Here is a 25,408-nt window from a genome sequence, read left to right as displayed (position 1 = left end):
CTTTCACTTTTTAACTGCCATTTCCTCCTGCTCAATTAATAGCTAATGTGCAATCTGTTTTACTGTACATATTCTAACACTGTACATATTCTGTTTACACTGTATATATTTCTATTCCATTCTTATTTTGTATTTTTTTTATATTTCCATGGATTATAAACCTTGCTTATTATATTTATTACTTAACTTTTCGGATGTCTATTTTTGACTATGGTCTTTGCTTCTGTAGCACTGCAAATGTCCCTGTTGTCGGACTCATACATTTTCTTTCATTTTTTATTTTTATCCTATCTTTTAAAACAGCTGGAGCCATTTTTTTTCATTATACTTTTCATTGGTGGTATACAAAGCATCCTCAACTGTGTGTGTGTGTGTGTGTGTGTGTGTGTGTGTGTGTGTGTGTGTGTGTGTGTGTGTGTGTGTGTGTGTGTGTGTGTGTGTGTGTGTGTGTGTGTGTGTGTGTGTGTGTGTGTGTGTGTGTGTGTGTGTGTGTGTGTGTGTGTGTGTGTGTGTTTCTTGATGCAGGGTTACCCTGGGCATTTCCTGGTTGGGTTGGCCATGGCAAGGACTGGCCCTATGACTTCCCAGACATTACTGCAGCATATGTGGTGAAGTGGATCCTTGGTGCCAAGCAGTACCATGATCTGGATATTCAGTATGTTGGGGTATGTAGTAAATTAAAAGGGCATCACCCCGAGGGCGCCATCCAGGTGCGCTGTTTTACCGATCAGCTTATTATATTATTATTAAATAACAGTTCTGTTATTTACAGAACTGCGTCGTACAGCTATGTACTAATGCAACATATACTTAGAAAGCTAAGATTCTTCTGATACCACTGATGTAAACTAGGGATGTCCGATATTGACTTTTTTCCGATATCCGATAGCCGATATTCTCCAAATTCTTAATTTCCGATACCGATTTCAACCGATATGGTATACCGATATACATATGCAGGCATTTTTTCCCCCAGACTAATTTTAGGTCCCATCACATTATTTTCTGCCATACATTGTCTATAAAAAAATAAGGAAACTACTTCAACTTATGGAAAAGTTCCATATTTATTAACATTTTGTCAACAGATTGGATCATCATACTTTTCCTGAGATCATCCTGACAATGCCCATTACAACTAGGACAAATCTGATTTCTTCACAAATTGTAAAAAAACAAAACAACAACATTGTTGTCCTGTACAACTTCATACAGCATTTAAAGTAAACATGTGTAGTGTAGGACAGCCTACTGAAAACAAATTTCTATGAGGTACAACAAACAACACTTTTGGAATGAGGTAAAGTGCACACAAAGGAAATAAAAGTGCAAAGATATAGCCTAGAGACAGACTCAGTCCTTAGCCCATTACTTGGACTAATACAGTATTTGTCAATTTAAAATATAAACTGGGCTCAATCAGCCCTGCTAAACATGAGCAAAAACACAACCTGTAATATTAATGTGGTGTGCAATAAAAACAAGAAAGGCACACAGTTCAGTTCAAACCTTCCAGAGTAGTAAACAAAGTTCTCCTTCTGTCCAGAAAATGATGCTGAAAGATTGATGGGCCATATGTAACTGTCCATAACTTGGCTAAAACAATCATTACAAATATAAACCGTTTCTTTCTGCCCTCAAACAACATATTTTCAAAGGCACATGTGATCGCTTGTGCCGTGTGAGACCCACGGCACTCTTGAGAATGAAGCACAGTCTTGACGAGCTTAAAGTCCGGGTCCAGCCATTGAGCCGTCAAGCTCAGCATGCTAACCTGGCTAACGCTTGAAGACCAGATATCTGTCGTGAAGCTAATGGCTACAGCATCAGAAATTAGCTTCTCGACGTGTTCATAAACAACACTGTACAACTCGGGGAGGCAAACATCAGAGAAATACTTGCGACTGGGCATGGCAAAGCGCGGCTCGAGGAACTCCACAAGTTTGCTGAATCCGGCGTCTTGCGCGATTGAAAACGGCTGATTATCCAGTGCAATGCACTCCATGATTTTTTGGCTGATAGCTTTCGCTCTCGGGTGTTCCTTGTTGTATTTCATTTTTTTTTCTGCTGACTGTTTGAGCGACAGTTGCGTTGTTTTCTGCAGGGAGTCCTTTCCTCGTTGTTGTTTTGCCTTACTTTGCTGCAAAAACGCTTCGTGTGCCTCGGGGTGGTTCTTCTTAATGTGACAGATTAAATTCGAAGTGTTGAATGACGAAGCCTTGCTCCCCCCTCGCATGACATGCGCCTCACAATCTTTACAAACCGCAAATCTGCTATCCGCAGGTGAAACGTTAAAAAAATTCCAGACCGCAGACATTTTGTGAAGCAACTAGCGGGCAACCTGTTAGCCACACTAACCACACTCTTCTGTTGTTGTTTTGGTTCCAGGTGCGGTTTGTTGATGTCATCAATTGCGCGCCGGTAAATGTCAGGACCCAACAAGCAGCAGCGGCAGCACAACCCAGGCATTATAATCGGTTTTCATTATCGGTGGAAAATCCGATAACGATATGAACAGATATTAAAAAAATAGGCTAATATCGGCCGATATTATCGGCCGACCGATATTATCGGACATCCCTAATGTAAACCATTTCAAGATCCGATCACAACAGCCGGTACAATCAACATCTCAGTCAGACCTTAAGTAGAAAAAAAGACAATAACAAAGTCGACGCGACTCACCTAAGAAGCTTCATATTAATCCACAGATCGATAACATTCCAACAAAAACGGTGTTGGTACATTGCCAAAAGGTCCAGACGATCCAATCCAGTAACATAATCAGTCCAAAACACACTATTACATCAAGAGTAGCCACTGTCAGCTGTTGCGTAATATCAGCGCAGCCACCTCCTCCGTGTAAACTGGGACGTACTCTCACTTGTAATTTCTATTTGCACGTAAACAAAGATCTCAAAATGATGGATAGCCATATCCTATTGGTTCAAGTGAGCTGTCAATCTAAACTTGACCCAATCGGGGCTGGCATGGGCTGAAGGCCTCAGTATGCTTCTCCGAGTCCGTTGCGGACTGACGGACGGACGGATCGGACGGACCCTTTTTGATTTATAGTTCTACGAGCCTTTTTGTTGTGAAAACAATTCACCGCCAGAACAGTAGATGGCGAAACGGAAGTCGAGCTTAGACAAGCCTACCTCATGAGGTATATAGAAGAAGTCCACGCTGGTTTATTTACGTCCTCCCGGCTCCTCACACACAGTGAACGATGGCAACTAACAGAAAAAGGATGTTGATGACGCGACAGTTTTTGCTGAATAAAGTGACACCCAGCGGGTCAAAATGCTTTTGTTATCGTGTCTTAACGCAGCAGTTCCCCGGTCTTGTTTCCAAACTGCGTTGCTAATTCAACAGCTGCAACAGCTTGAAGCTACAGGGAGGCAGCTAGCTTCCCCCCAGCTTCCACACACGGTCAGCCGATACTAACTACTACCAAGTGTTTGCTTCTAACCTGACGGTGTTTGAGAAACAGTGTCATGAGAGCCGTGGGATTAAAGTCAGCGGGTTTTTGCGCTGTTCCCACCGCAGTTAGCATGGTGGCTAGCCCGCTAGCCCCGTTATGAAAGTTCGTTATAACCGTATGTGACCGTACACACATGCTGTAAGTGCTCTAACCAGCCACCGTCAGCCGTACAACGCCGCTGGCTTAACACACTTGTCACATTAATCATAGAGTCGTAGTTGTGATTTTGGTTTATTGTGATGTAGGGAATGGAACAGGAAGTTTCCATTCCGAAATGCTGGCGTTAGCGGACCAATCACAGCCAAGTGCTATCCGTGGGCTGTCCGTCATTTCGACGTGTAGTTAGAAAAATGAGAGCTGCACGAAAAGCTCTCCGAGGAGCCTCGGAGAGGGCGTTCCACGTTGGAGAGGGCGGTCCTATCTGTCCGTGTCCGTCAAAACGCAGAAGCATACATTGGCCTTGAGCCTGCAATAGCCAATGAGGCACCTTGTTGTTGGAAACAGCCTGCCCCTCTTCTGACGTGTAAAGGCTGAGCCAATTGCAACCGATTGTTCAGTGTCCAGCTGGTCCCAGAGCATCGTGCGCCCGTGTTTCGTCGACGTCGTGACTGCTACATTCAAGATTCAAGATTTGTAATGTCAAATGCACAACAATAACATTAAGCAGTCGCTGGCAATGAAATGCTTGAGTCACAGGCTCTCTTCTAGCAATGCTCAAGAAATTACAACCCAAAAAAATAAAATAGAAATAGTATAAAATAGAATATCAATCATTTAAAATAGAAAATAAAATATATATATCTAAATATATATATTTACAGATGAAGAGAGAAATAAAATAAAACGACAATTGTGCAGTAGTGCAAATATGCCACGGTGCTGGTTTGGTGGAGTTATTGCAGTTCAGAGGAGTTTAAAAGTCTTATGGCCTGGGGGAAGAAACTGTCTCTGAGCCTGGTGGTGCGGGCCCCCCGATGCTGCGGTACCGTCGGCCAGACGGCAGCAGGCAAACATTTTTATGGCTGGGGTGAAAGGGGTCTTTAATAATCCGGCGGCTCTTCTTCCTGCACTGCTGGGTGTAGAGGTCCTCCATGGATGGTAGCGCCATCCTGGTGATGTGCTGGGCGGACTTCACCACCCTTTGTAAAGCCTTACGGTTCAGGGCGGTGCAGCTGCCATACCAGGCGGGGATGCAGCCAGTCAGGATGCTCTCTATGGTGCACCTGTAGAAGTTGCAGATAATCCTGGAGTCCATGTGGAGCTTCCGCAGCCTGCAATGGAAGAAGAACCACTGCCTGGTCGTCCTCCTGATGGAGTCTGTGTGATGGGTCCAGGTCACGTCATCACTGATGTGTACCCCGAGAAACTTGAAGCTGCTGACTCTCTCCACCGTGGTCTCGTTGATGAAGAGGGGGGCGTGTTCCAATCCTTGTCTCTTCCTGTAGTCCACGATCAGCTCCTTAGTTTTGCTGACGTTGAGTTGGAGGTTGTTGTCCTGACACCAAGATGACGGTGATCAGGCCTATGAAAGTGGTGTCATCAGCGAACTTGGCGATGGTGTTGGAGCTGTGGGTGGCCACTCAGTCATGCATGAACAGGGTGTACAGGAGAAGCACGCAGCCCTGGGGGGCACAGGTGTTAAGAGTCAGGGTGGAGGATGTGGTGCTGCAGATCCGCAACGCCTGTGGTCTGCCCGTCAGGAAGTTCAGGATCCACTCACGGAGGGCGATGTTGAGCCCAAGGTCTCTGAGCTTGGTGACGACCTTCAGGGGCACAATGGTGTTGAATGCTGAACTGTAGTCAATGAACAGCATTCTCACATATGTGTCCCTCTGGTCCAGGTGGGAGAGGGCAGTGTGGAGGGTGAGGGAGATGGCCTATTTGACCTGTAGGCAAACTGAAGAGGGTCCATAGAGTCAGGGAGGGAGGAGGTGATGAATGGTTGGACCAGCCGCTCAAAGCACTTCATGATGATGGAAGTGAGTGCTACTGGGCGGTATTCATTCAGGCAGAGGGTTTTAGTTTTCTTGGGAACAGGGACAATGATGGTCTTCTTGAGACATGCAGGGACTATAGACTGGAGCAGTGACAGGTTGAAGATGTCTGTGAACACATCTGCCAGCTGATCTGCACACACCTTGAGAGCTCGGCCAGGGATGCCATCAGGTCCAGGTGCCTTGCGTTTGTTGATCCGGTTAAGAGATTTCCACATGTCTGCCCTAGATATGATGGGGGGGGGGGGGGCAGCAGCAGTTTTAGCTACATATATGAAAGATGTTTATTTGTATACATTTTAAACCATATGACCGGTTTTGTCTCCTTTTATATAAAAGTATTAGCCTGACGTTGTCATACTCATAATTCTAGTCAGAATATGAGTCTGATACCACTCTTTTGGGCTGTGATTATGGGGCGTGTTTCAACCGAAGCAGAAAAAAAAAAAGCCTTTTCGCTCAATTGGATAGACCTACAACCAATCAGAGCAATGTAGTATACGAGCATCTGGCCAGGATCTTGCTCGCGATGCAGCATTCTATTATCTATCATATCACTGTGTGGGGAATTGGCAAATTCGCGCCCCCTGCAACTGCAGATGCCCCAGCTTGATGCTGTGTGAGAAGAGGGAAGGGGGCTTGGAGGACAGTTCATCTCTGGGTCTCCCAAAGGGAACGGACAAGGGGGGGGACGGGGGATCCACTGGGTAGAGCAGTGATTCTCAAACTGTGTGGCGGGCCCCACGAGGCATAAACTAATATTAAAGGCGAACCAATGTTTTAACTTCCGCATCTCTTTAACGGCGGAGCAGTAAACAAATCGCTCTTTCGCCATAGCAAGGGGTCGGCAACCCGAGGCTGTGAAGCTGTGGGCGGCTCTTCAGCTCCTCTGCAGTGGCTCCCTGAACAGTGTTGTGCCTGTCGCGCATATTTTTCGCGAACGGCAGCACACACACACAGATCCCGGGGCTCCGCCGCCCGAACTGTCACTTGCTCAGAGACACACATTGAGATCAGAGCTCGTTCACGTGAAGAAGCCGGTCAGGGACAAACAAGAGACGTGTTCAAAACCCCATCTGATAAATTTAACTTTTTCCAAATCCCGTAGGAAGGACGGCAAAAACATTTTTTTGATCTACAAATGCCTTGATCGCGTTTCTCTGTTCCTCTTTCAAAATGAATGCGCTGTCGATGTATTCTAAAACAGACTCAATGGCAGCATCTACACATCTCAGCTCTCCAGCGGCAGGCATGTTTGTTGAAAACAAATTCAACCCAAGCGCACTTTGATGACGTGGTTGATTACGTTACTGTTGTTCATCTGTCAATCATCGTATAAAGCCCGCCCTGACAATTTGATTGGTCCGAACAGCTTCTGTTCGGGCATAGTTTCTCCCCAACGGAGCGACTCTAGACCGAACTTCCCGACCTCAAATGTTGTGGGCGGGGCTAAGTTCGTCTGGCATCCAGGCTATAACAGTATGATTTTGAGTGTAAAATTTGCCTTTTTAGCCTGGTTGGTTACAATAGTTACAAAGGGTCCTTTGGAGTCTCCAAATGGCCTTTGTGAAAAAATGCCTAGACATGCACTTAGGAAATAATCTGTCAAATAATCATTTTCTGTGGTATTGTTATCAAATTTGAAGTTGGGCTAGTCAAGGCTTCATGCTAGGGTCCCATTGTGTTTTCCAGCTCATAAGTCCCAGCTAGTCATCTGCAGGCATCTGTTTATTAAAAAATATTCAGGCGGAAATAAAAACCTTCTACTTCACTGTGTGCCAACTAGGGATGGGCATAATTAATCGACGATCGATTAATTGATCATTAAGAATTTCCTCGATGAAATAATTTTTTCATCGAGGAATTCGCTAATTACACATTTGACCACGGGGGGCAGTGTTTGAAAAAAACGCCACAGTCCTACTCAGTTACCTGCGACTGGCTCCAAAGTAAACATGAAGAGGTCACGGCGAAGTGTTGCATGGGACCATTTTGAGTTAAAAAATGACTTGGTTCACTGCCAACACTGCGAAGCTATCCCAGAGGCTGGGGGAGACAAGGAGCCTGCGTTGTCTGACACGGACGAGGGGAGCGCAAACACCGGAGCCGCGGCCAGGCTAGCCAAGTTAGCACGGAGATACCTGTGTATCACGGCGACGTCAGTCCCCTCAGAGCGGGTTTTTCGGCGGCTGGACTGACGGTCACCAGGCTGCGTTCGCCTCTGACCCCAGAGCAGTTTAACATGCTCATCTTTCTCAACACAAATCCGTAGGCTGGTGCTGAAGTTGTATGTGAGTTACTGGTTATTTTTATGAAGCTTTCTCGACTCGGTACCTTGTTTGATAGTTTTGAGTTACATTTGGCAATACCTGTCAGACCTAAGTATTATATATTTGTTGTTTAACATTATGTTTTTTTATATTATTACTATTTTATTTTGGAGGAAAAAAAAACGACGGTCAGTTGTGTTTAGTAGCACCGGCTTCTAGCTGTCGGCTCCGCTGCTTAAGATTACGACAGCGCATATTTTGTTCATCTTGTAATAAAGATCTCAATGAGGAAACACGCTTTTTTTTCCCACTGCATTTTAATGTAGCTTATAAATAGTGAATTTTTGAACTTGAAAATATTAATGATTAATCGAAAATTCGTCATTAACTCTCCCGACGATCGACGAAGACAATTTAATCGAACGCCCATCCCTAGTGCCAACTGCTATTACTCAATGCGAGTAGCACTTAGTAGTCCCTCCTGGTCAAGTGCCATGTTATGTAGAATGAAACTGCCCTTTTAAAGTGGCTGCACTAGAAAGTATGCAACTTTTTTTTATCTTAAAATAATAATAGTAATAAGAATATACAAGTAACAAAGTGCTTTACGAGTAAAAAATTATAGTAACGTCACACATAATACAAGACATGGACATAGACAAAGCTTCTTATTTTTAAAGATGTATTTTAAGAAGTAATATAAAAGTAAGTAACCAATTCTGGTCACCATGTGACCATCAGTTTTCATCAATAGATCAAAGGCAAAGCATAGAGTTTCATAGAGACTGCTTAAGTGGGATAACTTTCCATTGGGTGTAATTTGGGTACCAGTGTGCCTCCACCAAAGCCCCGGGTAGAACCAGGTTCTGGTGAATCATTGACTGGGTGCAGCCAGAATCCACATTGACCTAATGGTCACCCCCTTCAGCCCCCTCGATGATTTCTCACCCGTGCTGACCATTAACCAGGAGAGGATTTGCTCCAGCATGCCAGACTTCCTCTCGTCTGGGTCTGGAACACCCCAAGGAACGGGCAATTGTACTCAGCCTGTTCAATCTGCATGGCTGCAATCTCTCCCAGCATCTGGCCCAGGGCAAGCAAGGGTGATGAGAAAACTCCTGTTGGGTTTTGAGCCGGTCAACACATGGAATGCCACAGGGACTCAACGCAGGGTTTGGACATCCTGTCTGATAGTTCTTATGGGGAGGTCTGCTGCTATTCCCTTTGTTTTGAAGCATGTACGTGTTGACTGGGCTGCAGAACATACAGTGACAAAAGTCTGACCTGTCTGGGGGAAGCTTACTGAGCAGACGTGCTACATGAGATCAACATGCCAGCTCACTCTGGCCTTGTGGACCTAGGGTCTTTAGTATTCCCACCAGTGACTGGATCTGTATGTAGGGAAAACCTCTCAATTGCAGCCATGTCACCATGGCTGACAGCGTGCATCCATGACATGCTTTTCTCCTCAGTGGCTGCCCGTATCTGACAATGGAGTAGGGGAGTGGAGGTATGAGTCTGCTACACGGCTCTGTTCCATCGGCGGGCAGGGGGTTCTCTAGTGCAACTTCAACTGTGCAAACTGACTTGGGTATCGCTTGCTAAAGTCTGGTATTGTGGGCTTGGGTTCCCTATACGTAGACTCTTCTAGTTGGGGCTCATTATGTGACTGCCTGTAAGACAGATTCCCAGCCCAGGAGGGTTGTTCTCGGCTGAAGGCTGTTGGTGAAGGAGGGGGGGATACGCTGTAGATGGAAGGGTCTGGGGACCTGAATAACACTGATGTGGTGTAGAGCTGGACTGTGGAGGATGATAAGGAGGCTTTCATGTCCTGGCTCTTTATGAGGCAGGCCCACATGGAATGAACGTTCCCTAAAAGGAGGCAGAGTGCTCTTGGTTGCTGATCTGCTCTGGTTTGCAGAACCTGATGTGGTATTAACCTAGATTCCCTGGATCTCATGCATCACATTGCCCAGGAGGTTGACCGCATCATCTCTTACTGGGTGTTATTCAGACTCTGGCCTAGGTGGTGTCGGTTCAAGCCACTCCTTTTCAATGATATTGGCCTTTGCTGGCATGAAGTGGACTGGTGGGGGATAAAAGGTGGGCCACTCATTTGGACATGGCTGTGCCTTTTCAGGGGAGCAACTAACTACACCTGTCACTCGTTCTTTGAGGCTGCGTATGTTCTCGACAAGCGTCCTCATGTTGTCTCTGAGTAACTGAAGCTGCTCAAAGACCCTATGGATGGCTAGTGTTGGCAGTGTGTTCCCCTCCCTTATCATCCCCAGCCCCTTCCAGCCCAGGGTGGGTATTGGGGGGATGATGAGTAGTGAAAGTTTCCTCGGGGCATCTCCCCCCATTGATAGAAGCTCATCCCCTTCTCACCTATGTTCGTACTGTGCTCATGGTATGTGTTTGCCTGTGTACTACGGCTTGGATAGTCCACTTCGTAGTCATCCATATGAAGTGGTGGATGTCTTTGGACGGGCTTCTCTGCTGTATTGTTGTATCTTTATCCTGGAGTAAAGACTCCAGCTAGAAGGACCAAAATATTGGTGAGGATTAGATGAAAATACAGAAGGACTGTATTTTCTAAACTTATTCTGATTAGCCGATTCTGATTCCAGCTCAGCTCCAGGTGGGCCTGCTAAAACATGGCTCAGACGACTTCTATCTCTGAACGTCCCTTTATTTGCAACAGCAAAGTAAGAACATATGCTTAGTTCGTTACTTAATACAATCAATCTGTCATTATCATCAGGTTATGTACCATAGTCTTTTAAGATAGCTGTAATCAAATCCCTTCTCAAAAAACCCACCCTAGACCCAGAGGTTTTAACCAATTACAGACCAATATCTAATCTCCCCTTCATGTCTAAAATCTTAGAAAAAGTTGTAGTCCATCAGCTGTGTGAGTTTCTCCAGGAAAATAATATATATGAAGACTTTCAGTCTGGGTTCAGAGCTAGTCACAGCACAGAGACGGCCTTAGCAAAAGTCATTAATGACCTTCTAATAGCTTCAGATCAGGGACTTGTGTCTGTCCTCATTCTGATAGATCTCAGTGCAGCATTCGACACAATTGACCATCACATTTTATTACAAAGATTTAAACAGTTAATTAATATTAATGGAATCGCCCTTAACTGGTTTAAATCTTTTTTTTCTGATCGCTCCCAATTCGTGCAAATTAATGATGAGTCATCTGAGCGCACCAAAGTTAACCATGGTGTTCCACAGGGCTCTGTGCTTGGCCCAATTTTATTCTCATTATATATGCTTCCACTAGGAAACATAATCAGGAGACACTCGGTAAATTTCCACTGCTATGCGGATGACGCCCAGTTATTCTTGTCATTAAAACCCGAACAAAGTAATCAATTACTAAACTTCGAGCATGTCTCAAGGACATAAAAACCTGGATGACTCGCAATTTTCTCTTGATAAAACAGGTTATAATACTTGGCCCTAAACATCTTAGAGATACATTATCTCAAGATATAGCTGCGTTGGAAGACATTTCCCTTGCTTCGAATCAAACAGTCAGGAACTTTGGAGTGATCTTTGATCCTGATTTGTCCTTTAATTCACATCTAAAACAAATTTCTAGGATAGCCTTTTTCCACTTGCGTAATATCTCAAAAATTAGACATGTCCTTTTGCAAAAAGATGCAGAAAAACTAGTCCACGCCTTTGTTACATCGAGACTGGATTATTGTAATTCATTATTATCAGGCTCCAGCAGTAAGTCGTTAAAGACTCTACAGCTTGTCCAAAATGCCGCAGCAAGTGTCCTGACGAGAATGAAGAAAAGAGAGCACATTTCTCCAGTATTAGCATAGCTACACTGGATTCCGGTTAAATCTAGAATAGAATTAAAAATTCTCCTCCTCACCTTCAAGGCCCTGAATAATATGGCGCCATTTTACCTTAAGAACTGTTAGTACCCTATCAACCCACTAGAGCACTCCGCTCCCAGAATTCAGGCTTACTTGTTGTCCCTAAAGTCTCTAAAAGTAGAGTAGGAGCCAGATATTTCAACCATCAAGCCCCTCTCCTGTGGAATAATCTACCACTTTCAGTTCGGGAGGCCGACACCATCTGTTCTTTTAAGAGTAGGCTCAAAACCTTCCTCTTTGATAAAGCTTATAGTTAGAGCTAATTAGTGCGGGAAAACTTTACTTTTTCCTATGTTCTAAAATAGGAAGCGTTTAGTTTAAAAAGGCATAGTGGTATTGATGGCTGATCTACTGAGTGGGCCACATGGTTTTCATCGTACTACCATACAAGCCAGTAGCCAGTCAGATTTACCTTGAGCCTCAGTGTACCCCCAAGTTCGGCCTGTATCATTGATTACAGGGCAAAAACCCCTGATGACTCTAAGCCGAAAGGGAATTTATGACACATGACACACGGAGCTTCTCTTTCCAGCTTCTTCTTCCTCTTCTTCATCCCCATCACATCGAAGAAAGTCATATCTCATCAGTACATGTTACTGACTTGACCCCTTCTCCGAGTCCCTTTGCTTTATCCCCCGCAGATCCGGGCCCGCTGTGGCCGCACCACGTATTACGATTGTGGATCGCGCATCAGAGGTCGCAATGGTTGATCCAGTATTGCGGATTCTACATCGTGAGGGCTGATCGTAGTGGTAATGGCGGATCCTGTGTCGCGTTGGCATCATATAATAGTGGTGGACCACGACCGATATCGGCGGCTGATGATGGATCCTAATAAGCGGCAGTGGAAAATGACTGTGGACTATAGTGGATCCGATCTAGATGGCGGATCATGATCTTGCTGGCTGCTGACAATAGACTATGATTGCAGCAGGACTGCTTGACATATAGTATTCAGGGTTTCCCCCAGCACTATCTTGTTAAGGCGGCCGCCTTAACAAGACTAGGGCCCCGCCTTGACTACCAATGTATTGAAAAAAAAAAAAAAAAATGGCATTGATAATACTCAGGTAATACTGTTTACAACATTAGTCGTGCCAATAAAGTTTTTTGAGTGTAATTGAGACGGCGACATCTGGTGGTTGAATATATTGTTGCATAGTCTATCATAGTCACCTGTCAATCTACCGCCAGTGACGTGCGGTGAGGTCAGTGAGTGGGTAGGCACTGAGTTCTGAAAGCCAGATTTCTCTAAACCTATATATTGTTAAATCAAAAACAATAAACATCAAACAGGCACGCACGGCCGATTTCAAATAAGTTCCTCCCTTTCTTTCTTTCTTTCTCTCTCACTCACTCACTCACTCACACACACAGACGGGACGTATATGAAATGTCACGACGGTGACTTCAGGTTTGCCCGTAGCCTACTGTAGTTTGGTCTAAATGATTAAACATCGCATCCATCGACTTAACGGACCCGTCCCTCACACCGAGGGCAGAATAAACGTAAGGCAACAAGTCAAACCTTCGCCGATTCAAACTACCGGTACTACTTCTATTCAACTTAAAAATAAAAGACAGCATTCATCATTATGTAGGACTACAGCATAACTGATGGCAACTCCACTCCATAAACTTTATCTTAATAGATATAGTACCAGTAGCATATGCCCCATGGACCTGTCCAGCATCAGAATGTAACCATTTATCCACATTGCAGAGCTTAGGTTTGTCCGTCAGTAACAATGAAAACACAACTGCTCAATTGAATATAAAATGCAGAATGGATTGCACTCGGTATCAATTCATCCAACTTTATTATTAAATAAACCCCCAAAAAGTTTCTGACTCACCAATCTGACTCCCTGGCTGTAAATAGTTGAATTTGCCCTTTTATGTGCATACAAAAGTTAAGTGTATTGTCCATTATTTGTATTTAATTTGCACTGTTCTTTAATTTTATTTTGTAGTGTCTGCATGTTTTCCACAACATTTGTACCTACTGTTGTTTATTTATATTGAAATAAACAGTTGTTTATTTCATTCATGCGTACTGGCATCTTTGAGCAAAATACCCCCAAAAATTTTCGCCGCGCCGCTACGCGCCGCGCCAACAGCACCGCCACCTGCTAACCACCTTGACTGAGACATTTACTGGGGGAAACACTGGTATTGAAGTAATCCTTCAAATGTTTACCCTCATCAATGCTGCTAAAAACTGTAATCTTGATGATGTTTTCCTACACCACAAATCTATTGCATTTCTGTCTGTCCTTGGAGAGGGATCCCTCACATGTGGCTCTCTCTGAGGTTTCTACTTATTTTTACCCTGTTAAAAGGGTTTTTAGTAGTTTTTCCTTACTCTTGCTGAGGGTTAAGGACAGAGGATGTCACACCATGATAAAGCCCTATGAAACGAATTGTGATTTTTGAATATGGGCTATACAAATAAAATTTGATTGATTGATTGATGCCTATGAAAGGCAGGGCAGAATGGGTGTGGTATGCGTGTGGTAATATTGGATAGTAACAGCACAGAAAAATTATTTTACACAATATCGGGCCTTTGAGTTGAGTTTCATTTCAACACTTTTCCATAAAAAAGTTACAAACAATTATTATGTAACAATACATAATATTTATGTTGAGTAAATATTGGGTTTCAACAGCCAGTTGCAACAGAACTTGGACAGGTTTGCAATGTAACTAAACTTTAACCTTCCTCTATTTAGATTTGGAATGAGCGAATCTACAACAGCAAGTACATCAAGGTAATACTAAACTCTTTCAATGTCCTTCCACTGATTTGACTGAAAAATGTGCATTATGTGTAAACCTAGTTTCAGTGATGATGGAGAAAAACAGCCACCAACAGCTAGCAGGGTTCCTCTGAGAGCATGTCTTTGTTGTCAAGGTGCTCCGGAACACTCTGGATAAAGTTGGTCTAACTGGCCTTGGCATCATTGCAGCAGACGGTGATTGGACCATCGCTAAATCTATGATTGCTGATCCACCCCTCAATGATTCTATTGAGGTGATTGGGTAAGTACAGTCGACTTGAAGTCCTGTGCAGGGTGGCATGAAATTATACGCTTAAAAAAAAAAAATGCTCATTAGACCCAATAGTGCTGCAATTACAATGTATAGTCATGAGTGGATTGTCTCCATGTGCTGTGAGATCACTGAGGGACATTTGGATCATAGTGGACTGTGTCTGTCGACTCCTTCCTCTTTAACTATGAGCTGGATGTTTGTGGCTGTTATTCCTGTTGGACTGAAAGACATAAGTTCAGTCATTGACTGGAGCTGTTTATGTTAATGCTACTATCCAGGAAGATAGAAGCATGAGGATTTATTATTTTCCCTATGAAGCATTGACCACTGATTCTGAAGTTGCAAACTATGCTATATTGCTGCTATCACCTTCATCTTAACATGGGATTACTGTAAACTGATCACAGTAACAATTCCACATACAAAAATCAATGGGGCTGAGCAGAACAAAATTAATCAAATTAATTGTTTTTCCTAAAATGTTTTATTCCTCAATCTACAATATCCATTTTCGTATCTCCACTACTAATGTTGCAGCAAGGCGGTAGTAGATTTACGTCGCTGCTAATAATAACTTAAGTTATTTCGCCATGCTCAAATATTTATTTTCCTGAAAAAGTAATATGATGTAGATGATGACTCGACTCTTCCAATATTAAGTGAGTATGTGTGAAATATGTTGTCAACTATTTGTATTACTATTATATATGACCATTCTACAGATTTGCTGCTAATATTCCAAAGAAAACAAACAAAACTTTGGATTAGGGCTGTACCTAACGACTATTCTGATAGTCGATTAGTCATCGATTATTGTAACGATTAATCGGATTATGAATGACACAAATTCTCAATTGCTCTTATTTAGCAAACAGCTTTTAAATTTAGCTTGAGGTTGTTCGAGGCATGTAATGACTGAAAATATAGACAATAAAGATTGAAACTTCATTAAAAAAAGTCTTTAACAAACTTTGCTGCATATAAGGTTACTAGTCCAGGCAAAGTAACTCATTTTGGAGCCAAAAAATCGAATTAATTGTAAAATAATTGTTTTCATTATAGCTCATTTCTATAAAGTGTCCAGAACATCATACTAAAAGTTCTCAGAAATCCTAGTTGAGGAAATATGTTTAATTCTCATCAATCTGAGATGTGTGCCAATAAGGCCAGGCAACAATACACCCAAATGGGGCTATTTTTTTCCTTTACTCTTATCAAAATGAAACTTTACACGATGAAAGTACCCATGAAAAGTAAAAAAAAATTGTATTATAACTTTCTTTGAAAATGAATTTTAATATGCAAATGAGCTACACATTAATCAAATATGCTCCAAATACACCCAAATAAGCTTAATTTTTTCCTTTACTCCTACCACAATAAAACTTTACATGGTAAAAGTTAACATGAAAAGTAACTTTTTTGTTACTTTTTCTTGTGAAATGAATTTGAATATGCACATGAGCTCCACACTTATTGAATATGTCCTAATTTGCAACGGCAGAAACACCATTCATATGTTTGACAAATACATCTGCCCAATCTTCATCCAATCATCCTACTGCCAATGGATGATGGCAAAGCTGCTTTTAGACTGGCCTCTAACCTGAAAACTGCCTGGCTTGGTAGTACCTGCCGGGGGTATAACCCCCGCCGGTATAGTCTTCCGGGTCACTGAGGCACACAAGCCTCCCCACCACGAAAGAATAAAGAATGACACTAGCTTTCTCGAACAAGCTAAGGTGTCTAGCCAGTCACAGGAAAATGTGGGAAAAGGCATCATCACTGCAGCAGGTGAAAAAGCTCTAGTATCACTGTATGGGTGCGAAAAAAGATGAAATACTGGATATGCTGAGATACAGGCGATTCTGTGATAAAGTAACTCAGAACTCATCTCCAGTGGAACTCAAATTCTCCCTCCAACGTCAACAGCTGCAAAGTTCGGGTTTTTTACCAAATGATGGAGTGGAAAGGGGAAAGTGAATGTATGGACCCAAAAGACAGCCTCAGGGACCCTGAACACTATACTGGCGGGGGTTATACCCCTGGCAGGTACTACCAAGCCAGTCAGTTTTCAGGTTAGAGGCCAGTCTAAAAGCAGCTTTGCCATCACCCATTAGCAGTGGGATGATTGGATGAAGATTATAGAGGTTTTCCAGCCCACAACCTCTATTCCGCTGTGTCATTTCCAGTCAGTAGGGGTGTAACGGTACATGGGGTGGCTGTGTAAATGGTCTTCCTTCAACCAGAAGGTTGGCCGTTCGATCCTCAGTCTTCCCCATCTGCATGCCGAAGTGTCCTTGGGAAAGATACATAACCCCTAAACGGCCCCTCATAGATGTTGAATGCACTAATTATAAGTCGCTTATAATAAAAGCATCCTCCAGATGACATGTAATGTAACGTAACATGTATCTGAACCGATGATTTTCAGGACGGGCCTTTCGCTTTGGTAAACATGTGTACTGTACAAATGCAGCCAGTGCTGGTGCGGAATTTATTTGTCTGCGTACAGGACTCAAATTCTTATGGACAACTTTAAAGAAGGACCGGATTTGCAGGGCTCGTGGTCTTTCCAGAAAAAAGACAAACAAGGGTTTGAAGACCCTCCCTCATCACTTAAAGGGATAGTTCACCAAAAAATACTCATTATCTACTCGCCACTATGCCGATAGAGGGATGGGTTAAGTGTTTGAGCCAACAAAACACTTTTGGGGTTTCAAACAGCATTCGCAAGTCTGCTACTTGCCACTGAGGTTCTGGTCTCATCCAGACAATCTATTTGTCAGGTACTTGTTAGAAAGTGAGCCCCCCATAATTCTTCTCTTTCTGGAGCTTTTTGTAAGAAAATACCAAACAACCTTTCAGTAAATTTTGCAATTGTAATTAAACTAATGTTTTCCTTATGCTCCACCTTCTTAAATGGAATAATAGTTATTCATAATTCAGCACTGTCTCTGTCTCTCTTGTTAGGTTTTATCATTTCGTACCATATTGGTCTTAATCACTATGGCTAGTGGAGTTGGAACAGGGTGTTTGTCTGGTCTGTAGGGTTAGGGTTATCCACTGACCTGTATCCACTGATCAGCCCTGAGATGTTTGTACAACTTGATTGGAGTCCACCTGTGGTAAATTCAGTTGAATGGACATGATTTGGAAAGGCACACACCTGTCGACATAAGGTCCCACAGTTAACAGTACATGTCAAAGCACAAACCAAGCCATGACGTCCAAGGAATTGTCTGTAGACCTCCGAGAAAGGAATGTATCGAGGCACAGATCTAGGGAAGGGTACAGTGAGTGAGCACATAGCCTCCATCATCAGTAAATGGAGGAAGTTAGGAACCAACAGGACCCTTCCTAGAGCTGGCCACCCGGCGTAACCGAGCAATCGGGGGAGAAGGGCTTTAGTCAGGGAGGTGACCAAGAACCAGATGGTCACTCTGACAGAGCTAATTGCATTGGGAAGAGAGGAGAACCTTCCAGAAGGACAACCATCTCTGCAGCACTCCACCAATCAGGCCTGTATGGTAGAGTGGCCAGACGGAAGCCACTCCTCAGTAAAAGGCACATGACAGCCTGCCTGGAGTTTGCCAAAAGGCACCTGAAGAACTCTCCGACCATGAGTAAAACAAATTCTCTGGTCTGATGAAACAAAGATTGAACTCTTTGGCCTGAATGCAAAGGGTCATGTCTGGAGGTAACCAGAAAACGCTCATCACCTGGCCAATACCATCCCTACAGTGAAGGGATCCCTGTGGGGATGTTTTTCAGTGGCAGGAACTGGGAGACTAGTCAGGATCGAAGGAAAGATGAATGCAGCAATGTACAGAGACATCCTTGATGAAAACCTGCTCCATAGCGCTCTGGACCTCAGACTGGGGCGAAGGTTCATCTTCCAACAGGACCCTAAGCACACAGCTAATATAACAAAGGAGTGGTTTCGGGACAAATCTGTGAATGTCGTTGAGTGGCCTAGCCAGAGCCCAGACTTGAACCTGATCGAGATGGCTGTGCACCAAACGCTCCCTATCCAACCTGATGGAGTTTGAGAGGTCCTGCAAAGAATATTGGGAGAAACTGCCCAAAAATAGTGGTGCCAAGCTTGTAGAATCATACTCAAAAATACTTGAGGCAGTTATTGCTGCCAAAGGTGCTTCAACAAAGTATTGAGCAAAGGCTGTGAATACTTATGTACATGTTATATTTCCGTTCTTTATTATTCATAAATTTGCAAAAATTTCAAACAAACTTTTTTCACTGTCATTATGGGGTAAATGAATTTAATCCATATTGGAATAAGGCTGTAACATAACAAAATATGGAATAAGTGAATCGATGTGACTACTTTCCGGATGTACTGTATATCATCATGCGCCAACCTTGGCATAACCTGTTTGAATTTCTGTATTGTCCTGTATTGTCCTCGGCATAAACTTCATGGTCAGGTTCACTTTACAGGACTCAAGTCAAATTTGCTATAACAAACGAAGTACAGCACAGCTAAACAGTTCAACAGTGTAATGATCTGACAGTTTAGATTTTGTGAAGTGTATTTTGTAAACTGTTAGATCTCTGTTTTGTGTTTTAAGTTGTTTTCATGTGTGCACTCTGTTTCTGTTTCCTGTTTTATTTTGTATTCTCTGTTCCTTGTGGGTTGTTTCTGTCTTCACTTCCTGTCTTGGTGATTGTCTGTCTAACTCCTCATGTGTTGCACCTGTGGCCAATTACCCCTGCCTTCCCTGTGTATATAAGCCTCTGTCTTTCCCTTTGTCCTGGTCGGTTCGTACTCGTTATTTTCTACTCGTGGTTGTGCTACTTATTTTTTTAGCACAGTTCTGAAGTGAAGCTTAAAGCTGCTAAATTGAATACAATAACAATACAGTTTAAGTACAGTTGATTTTGTACATGCTGCACCTTAATCGGTATTTATTTTACTATTTAATTGTAAAAAATTGACTTTTTAAGGCAAGAAAGACACAGCAATAGTCTGTTCAATTAAACAGTGTTTAATTAAAAGAAAAGAAAAACAAAACAATGTTATGTTTTATGCTCCTTGTTTCTGCTTTACTGAAAATATACCCAACCATGACCTCAAAAATCATGGAACAATGTTTTTTTTTGTACTGTTACACCCCTACCATTCAGTATTATTATTCATCGTTTATTGTAAATAATTAATATTTGACTGAACAGTCCTCAGGTGAGATTTTTTTTTGACTCCTATTGCATGTTTTACATGATAGCCGCAAATATTGTAAAGTAAAACCAAGTCCATGTTGTGTAGCTCTGAATTCATGTCTCCTGTGCTCTCCTTCTTCCTGTGACTGGCTGTACCAGCTGCTGCGATACACCCTGGATAAAAATGGCCTGGAGAGGGTCAGGATCATAGCGAGTGACAACCTGTGGGAGCCCATTGCCCTGTCACTGCTGCTTGATCCTGAGCTGAGCAAAGCTGTAGACGTGATAGGGTAGGATCCTCTGAGCATGAAGCTTGTTGTTTTCAATCTGTTTCTAACTCTATGATTCGGTCGGAAAATACTTTGCTAAATTAGCTTCTCTGAAAGCTTTACCTGCATGATCAACATAATATGATACTGTACAAATTTGAATAGTTCTAGGCTTGAGGTTTTCTATCCAGAGCAATGCTGGAAAATTTGTGAAAATGTAAAAATATTCGCAACCTTAGAGTCTAAAAAAAAAATTTGACAAAAAAATGGCCTTAATCGAGATCCTCACAAAAATATAATTAATTGTTTCCTGACCCCCTACAACAACCTCCCTCCATGTTTAGTGGTAATTCATTAAATTGTTTTTGTGTAATGCTGTCAACTAACAGACAGACAGAACATGACATGAAAACTAAAAAAAAAAAAAAATCCTTAGTGGTGTTAACTAGAGTTGTGACTAGTCTGATCTGTTATCACTGTTTGGTCCTGATACTGAGATAATTTACTTGGACTGACATCAAATATCCGTGTGCCAATCCAGACTTTTTTATGAATTATTGAAATGTAATTATACAATTTTAAGTGTTAATAAAATGTTGTAGCAACAACTAAGTGATTTAATAGTAATTTAACAGTTTACAGATTCATACTAGTAATTGATGATGAATTGTTGCATTGTTGCAGGATTTTCAAAGCGATAGCTGTTTATATGTGAGACAATTTATTAATGTAATAAATTCAAATTCAGTGCATTCTGTGTTGTACACTCAGACATGAGCAGGTCATCAATGTGGTATTTGGTTAGAGCCTCCCTTTAGGCTATAACTGTTACTGATGGTGTGCATGTGTGTAGGCTGTTGAACATACGCACTTGTACAAAATAGAAAAATATTACAGTATTAACATAGATAGCAACATCTTATGTCAAAGGATAAAAGACAGTGGATATCACACCTAGTTAAAGGGATAGTTCACCCAAAAATGAAAATGCACTTATCTACTCACCACTATGCCGATGAGGAGTTGGTAAAATGTTTGAGTCCACTAAACACTTTCGGAGTTTCAGGGGTAAACATTGTTGCAGTCAAAACCAATACAATTGAAGTAACTAGTGACTGATTCTTCAGACGTAGTAAAACAACAGAAAAAACATGACACGTCTCCATACTGCTCACGTGTTGTCATCCAAGTGTCCATAAATGCATTTGAGGCAGAGCAACATGGTTGGAAAGCATAGTTTTCCCGGTGAAGATTGTCTGCAGGGGTTTTAATGCAACATCCAAATATATTTGTCATTCCACAGACAAGCCCTGTAGCAGACCATAAACCAGGGGTGTCCAAACTTTTTGTCCCGAGGGCCACATACAGAAAAAAATCTGAAGGTTGGGCCACTCACGTCGCAACGCCCCCTGCCCTGGAGCGGCCTAATGACAGCGCGACTCAACCGCGTCGCTCAGGGTGGGGGGGCTTGGCGGCGTTCTGAGGGGTAGCTGGCAAGTCAGGGCTGAGAAGTGCAATACAGTGGGCCATAGTCCATTATATTACATTTCATTTAGCTGACGCCTTTATCCAAAGCGACTTACAGTAAAGGCCGGCGCATGGTTCTGCAACTGCGGCTGCAACTTATCACCCAGTTGTATTGATGGACTTGTTTTAATTTATGGTTCTCCAAGGGTTGCGCTTGTTGCAAAGCAATTCACCGCCAGAACACTAGGTGGAGTAATGTTTTTTGTCGAAGACGACCTTAGAGACGCCTTCTTTGTGTGTGGCAGTCGTCGTCGACTGTTTATTACTTTATTACTTTTTCTGGAGGACAAATTTGTCCCTGATCTTTCTCCACAGCTTTGTACCTTCATCGACCTGATAACCGACGTTAGCCGAGATGTCCTTCCACGAATTGCAAGCCATCTGCGTGTCCTTGTATTCCGTCAATGAAGGGTTATACAAGTGGTCATACTTTCGGACCTCTTCGGCCAAACGCTCTTCTATTTGGTCCCTATTCGTTCTTCTAAATCTTCCGTGGTTTCTGCCGGTATCATGAGGCATGAAACTGGAAATGTGACTCCTGAAAGGCTGTAGTAAGCGGACCAATCACAGCCTTGCGGGCTGCGTGAGGCTTGCGTAGCTTTGTGGTATAGTTAAAAAAATTGGGCAACGCACGCAAGCACAGAAGGGGCACGCAAGGGGCTCTTGAGCGTACCCCTTCTTGGATGTCTCTGAAAACGCAGAAGCATGCGCCGGCCTTAAGTGCATCAACCCCCGAGGGTACAAACCCAGAACAACAAGAATCAAGAAAGTAAAATTTCGTCCAAAATAAAGTGCTATATTTAAGTGATACTAAATTGTTAGTTTAAAAAAAAAAATATATATATATATATAATATATATAATATATATATATATATATATATAATATATATATTTTTAATATATTATATTTTAAGACATTGATGCGGGCCAAAAATGTATGGCGGGCCTTAGTTGGCCCGCGGGCCGTAGTTTGGACACCCCTGCCATAAACAATACATCGCACATGCAGAACCAGCAGCAAATGGCTCGGGATCAGGAGGAAAGATCCCAACAGGGCCCCAAGATGCTAGCGACATGCACCCAGGTCTGATCAACCTGTGGTGGAGCTGCCTTAGGAGAGTGTCTTGTAATTAAAAGGCCGAAACACCTGATGACACTAAGGTACACAACTGAAGATATGTCCCTAACAATCGCAGGTGGTCATTAACATCCGCTACCATCAACTGGTGGTAGGCATTAATTAGTGCGTTAGAACATACAAGGGATATTCTCCATCCTGTTTATGTCTAAAATGGGACAGCTTTTAGTTTAAAAGGCAAAGAGGTAATGATTACTAGGGTCAGGAACCTCAATTCCGTGACCATTCTCTGGCTAATATGTTTTGATGACTGATTTAACATCTATAGACCATTTAAACAAAATTTAGCCCCCATGTCCTTCGCAAAAATGTCGGCATTTTCGCTAGAGGGCCGAATCCAAAATGGCAGCCGTCACTATCTCGAAAAGTCATTTTTTTAAACAGAGCACCTAGAATAATGTATGAATACACTTTTTGTGGCAAATTGACCATGTGGATTGTGATTCTGACATCATTTAGCCATTTAGGCATCATCTTGACCCCGAAAATCCGAGATGGCCACCATCTGGTAGAGCGAAAATGTAATTTTTCTCATCTCATCGTCATCCGCTTATCCGGGGTCGGGTCGCGGGGGGAGCAGCTCAAGCAGGGGGCCCCAGACTTCCCTTTCCCGGGCCACATTGACCAGCTCTGACGGGGGGATCCCGAGGCGTTCCCAGGCCAGTGTTGAGATATAATCTCTCCACCTAGTCCTGGGTCTTCCCCGAGGTCTCCTCCCCACTGGACGTGCCTGAAACACCTCCCAAGGGAGGCGCCCAGTGGGCATCCTTACCAGATGCCCGAACCACCTCAGCTGACTCCTTTCTAAGTAAAGGAGCAGCGGCTCTAATCCGAGTCCCTCACGGATGGATGACTGAGCTTCTCACCCTATCCCTAAGGGAGACGCCAGCCACCCTTCTGAGAAAACTCATCTCGGCCGCTTGTACCCGCGATCTCGTCCTTTCGGTCATCACCCAGCCCTCATGACCATAGGTGAGGATAGGAACGAAGATCGACCGGTAGAATGAGAGCTTTGCCTTGCGGCTCAGCTCTCTTTTCGTTACAACGGTGCGGTAAAGCGAACGCAATACCGCCTCCGCTGCTCCGATTCTCCGGCCAATCTCACGCTCCATAGTACCTTCACTCGCGAACAAGACCCCGAGGTACTTGAACTCCTTCACTTGGGCTAAGGACTCATTTCCTACCCGGAGTAAGCAATCCATCGGTTTCCTGCTAAGAGTCATGGCCTCAGATTTAGCGGTGCTGATCCTCATCCCAGCCGCTTCACACTCGGCCGCCAGCCGATCCAGTGAGTGCTGAAGGTCACAAGCCGATGATCCAATGAGGACCACATCATCCGCAAAAAGCAGTGACGAGATCCTCAGACCACCGAACTGCAACCCCTCCCCACCACGACTACGCCTCGATATCCTGTCCATGTATATCACAAACAGGATTGGTGACAAGGCGCAGCCCTGGCGTAGACCAGCACCCACTGAGAACGAAACTGACTGGCTGCCGAGGACCCGAACACAGCTCTCGCTTTGGGAGTACAGAGATTGGATGGCCCTGAGGAGAGACCCCCTTACCCCATACTCCCGCAGCACCTCCCACAGTTTCTCCCGGGGGACCCGGTCATACGCCTTCTCCAGATCCACAAAACACAAGTGGACCGGATGGGCATACTCCCAGGCCCCCTCCAGGATCCTTGCGAGAGTGAAGAGCTGGTCCGTAGTTCCACGTCCGGGGCGAAAACCGCATTGTTCCTCTTCAATCTGAGGTTCGACGATCGGCCGAACCCTCCTTTCCAGCACCTTGGAGTAGACTTTACCAGGGAGGCTGAGAAGTGTGATACCCCGATAATTGGTACACACTCTCTGGTCCCCCTTTTTGAACAGGGGAACCACCACCCCGGTTTGCCACTCCTTTGGCACTGTACCCGACTCCCACGCGATGTTGAATAGGCGTGTCAACCATGACAGCCCCTCAACACCCAGAGCCTTTAGCATTTCTGGCTGGATCTCATCAATCCCTGGGGCTTTGCCACTGCGGAGATGTTTGACTACCTCAGTGACCTCCACCAGGGAAATTGACGACGAAACACCATCAACCTCGAGCTCTGCCTCCAACATAGAGGGCGTGTTATTCGGATTCAGGAGTTCCTCAAAGTGTTCCTTCCAACGTCCGACGACCTCCTCAGTTGAGGTCAACAGAGTCCCATCCTTACTGTACACAGCTTGGATGGTTCCCCGTTTCCCCCTCCTGAGGTGCCGGATAGTCTTCCAGAAACACTTTGGTGCCGACCGAAAGTCCTTCTCCATGACCTCTCCGAACTTCTCCCACACCCGCTGCTTAGCCTCCGACACGGCAGCAGCTGCAGCCCTTCGGGCCTGTCGGTACCCTACAACCGAGTCAGGAGTCCTCCAGGATATCATATCCCGGGCCTCCTTCTTCAATCGGACGGCTTCCCTGACCACCGGTGTCCACCACGGTGTCCGAGGGTTACCGCCCCTTGAGGAACCTAAGACCCTGAGGCCACAGCTAGCCGCCGCAGCTTCAGCAATGGAGGCTTTGAACACTGCCCACTCCGGCTCAATGTCCCCAA

The 25,408-nt window shown here is 43.9% G+C and overlaps 1 protein-coding gene across 6 annotated transcripts in view; it reads left to right on the top strand.

Moving 5' to 3' along the window:
- The window catches only part of galcb (galactosylceramidase b), a 63,996-nt gene that overhangs the window by 21,812 nt on the left and 16,776 nt on the right, over nt 1–25,408 (top strand). For 2 of the 6 annotated variants that reach the window (XM_053433851.1, XM_053433846.1), the window contains 4 exons: nt 526–665; nt 2,389–2,421; nt 14,386–14,424; nt 20,048–20,178. In XM_053433851.1, coding sequence (XP_053289826.1) covers nt 526–665; nt 2,389–2,421; nt 14,386–14,424; nt 20,048–20,178 — 343 coding nt within the window. Of the gene's footprint in view, nt 1–525; nt 666–2,388; nt 2,466–14,385; nt 14,425–14,567; nt 14,696–20,047; nt 20,179–25,408 lie in introns of all 6 variants that reach the window. The other 4 variants (XM_053433847.1, XM_053433850.1, XM_053433848.1 and 1 more) reach the window with 4 other exon arrangements.

The sequence above is a fragment of the Pleuronectes platessa genome, chromosome 11, assembly GCF_947347685.1.
Source record: "Pleuronectes platessa chromosome 11, fPlePla1.1, whole genome shotgun sequence".
Taxonomy (NCBI): Eukaryota; Metazoa; Chordata; class Actinopteri; order Pleuronectiformes; family Pleuronectidae; genus Pleuronectes; species Pleuronectes platessa.
Note: the sequence above shows the minus strand (reverse complement) of the source record. Positions and strands in the feature narration are given on the sequence as shown.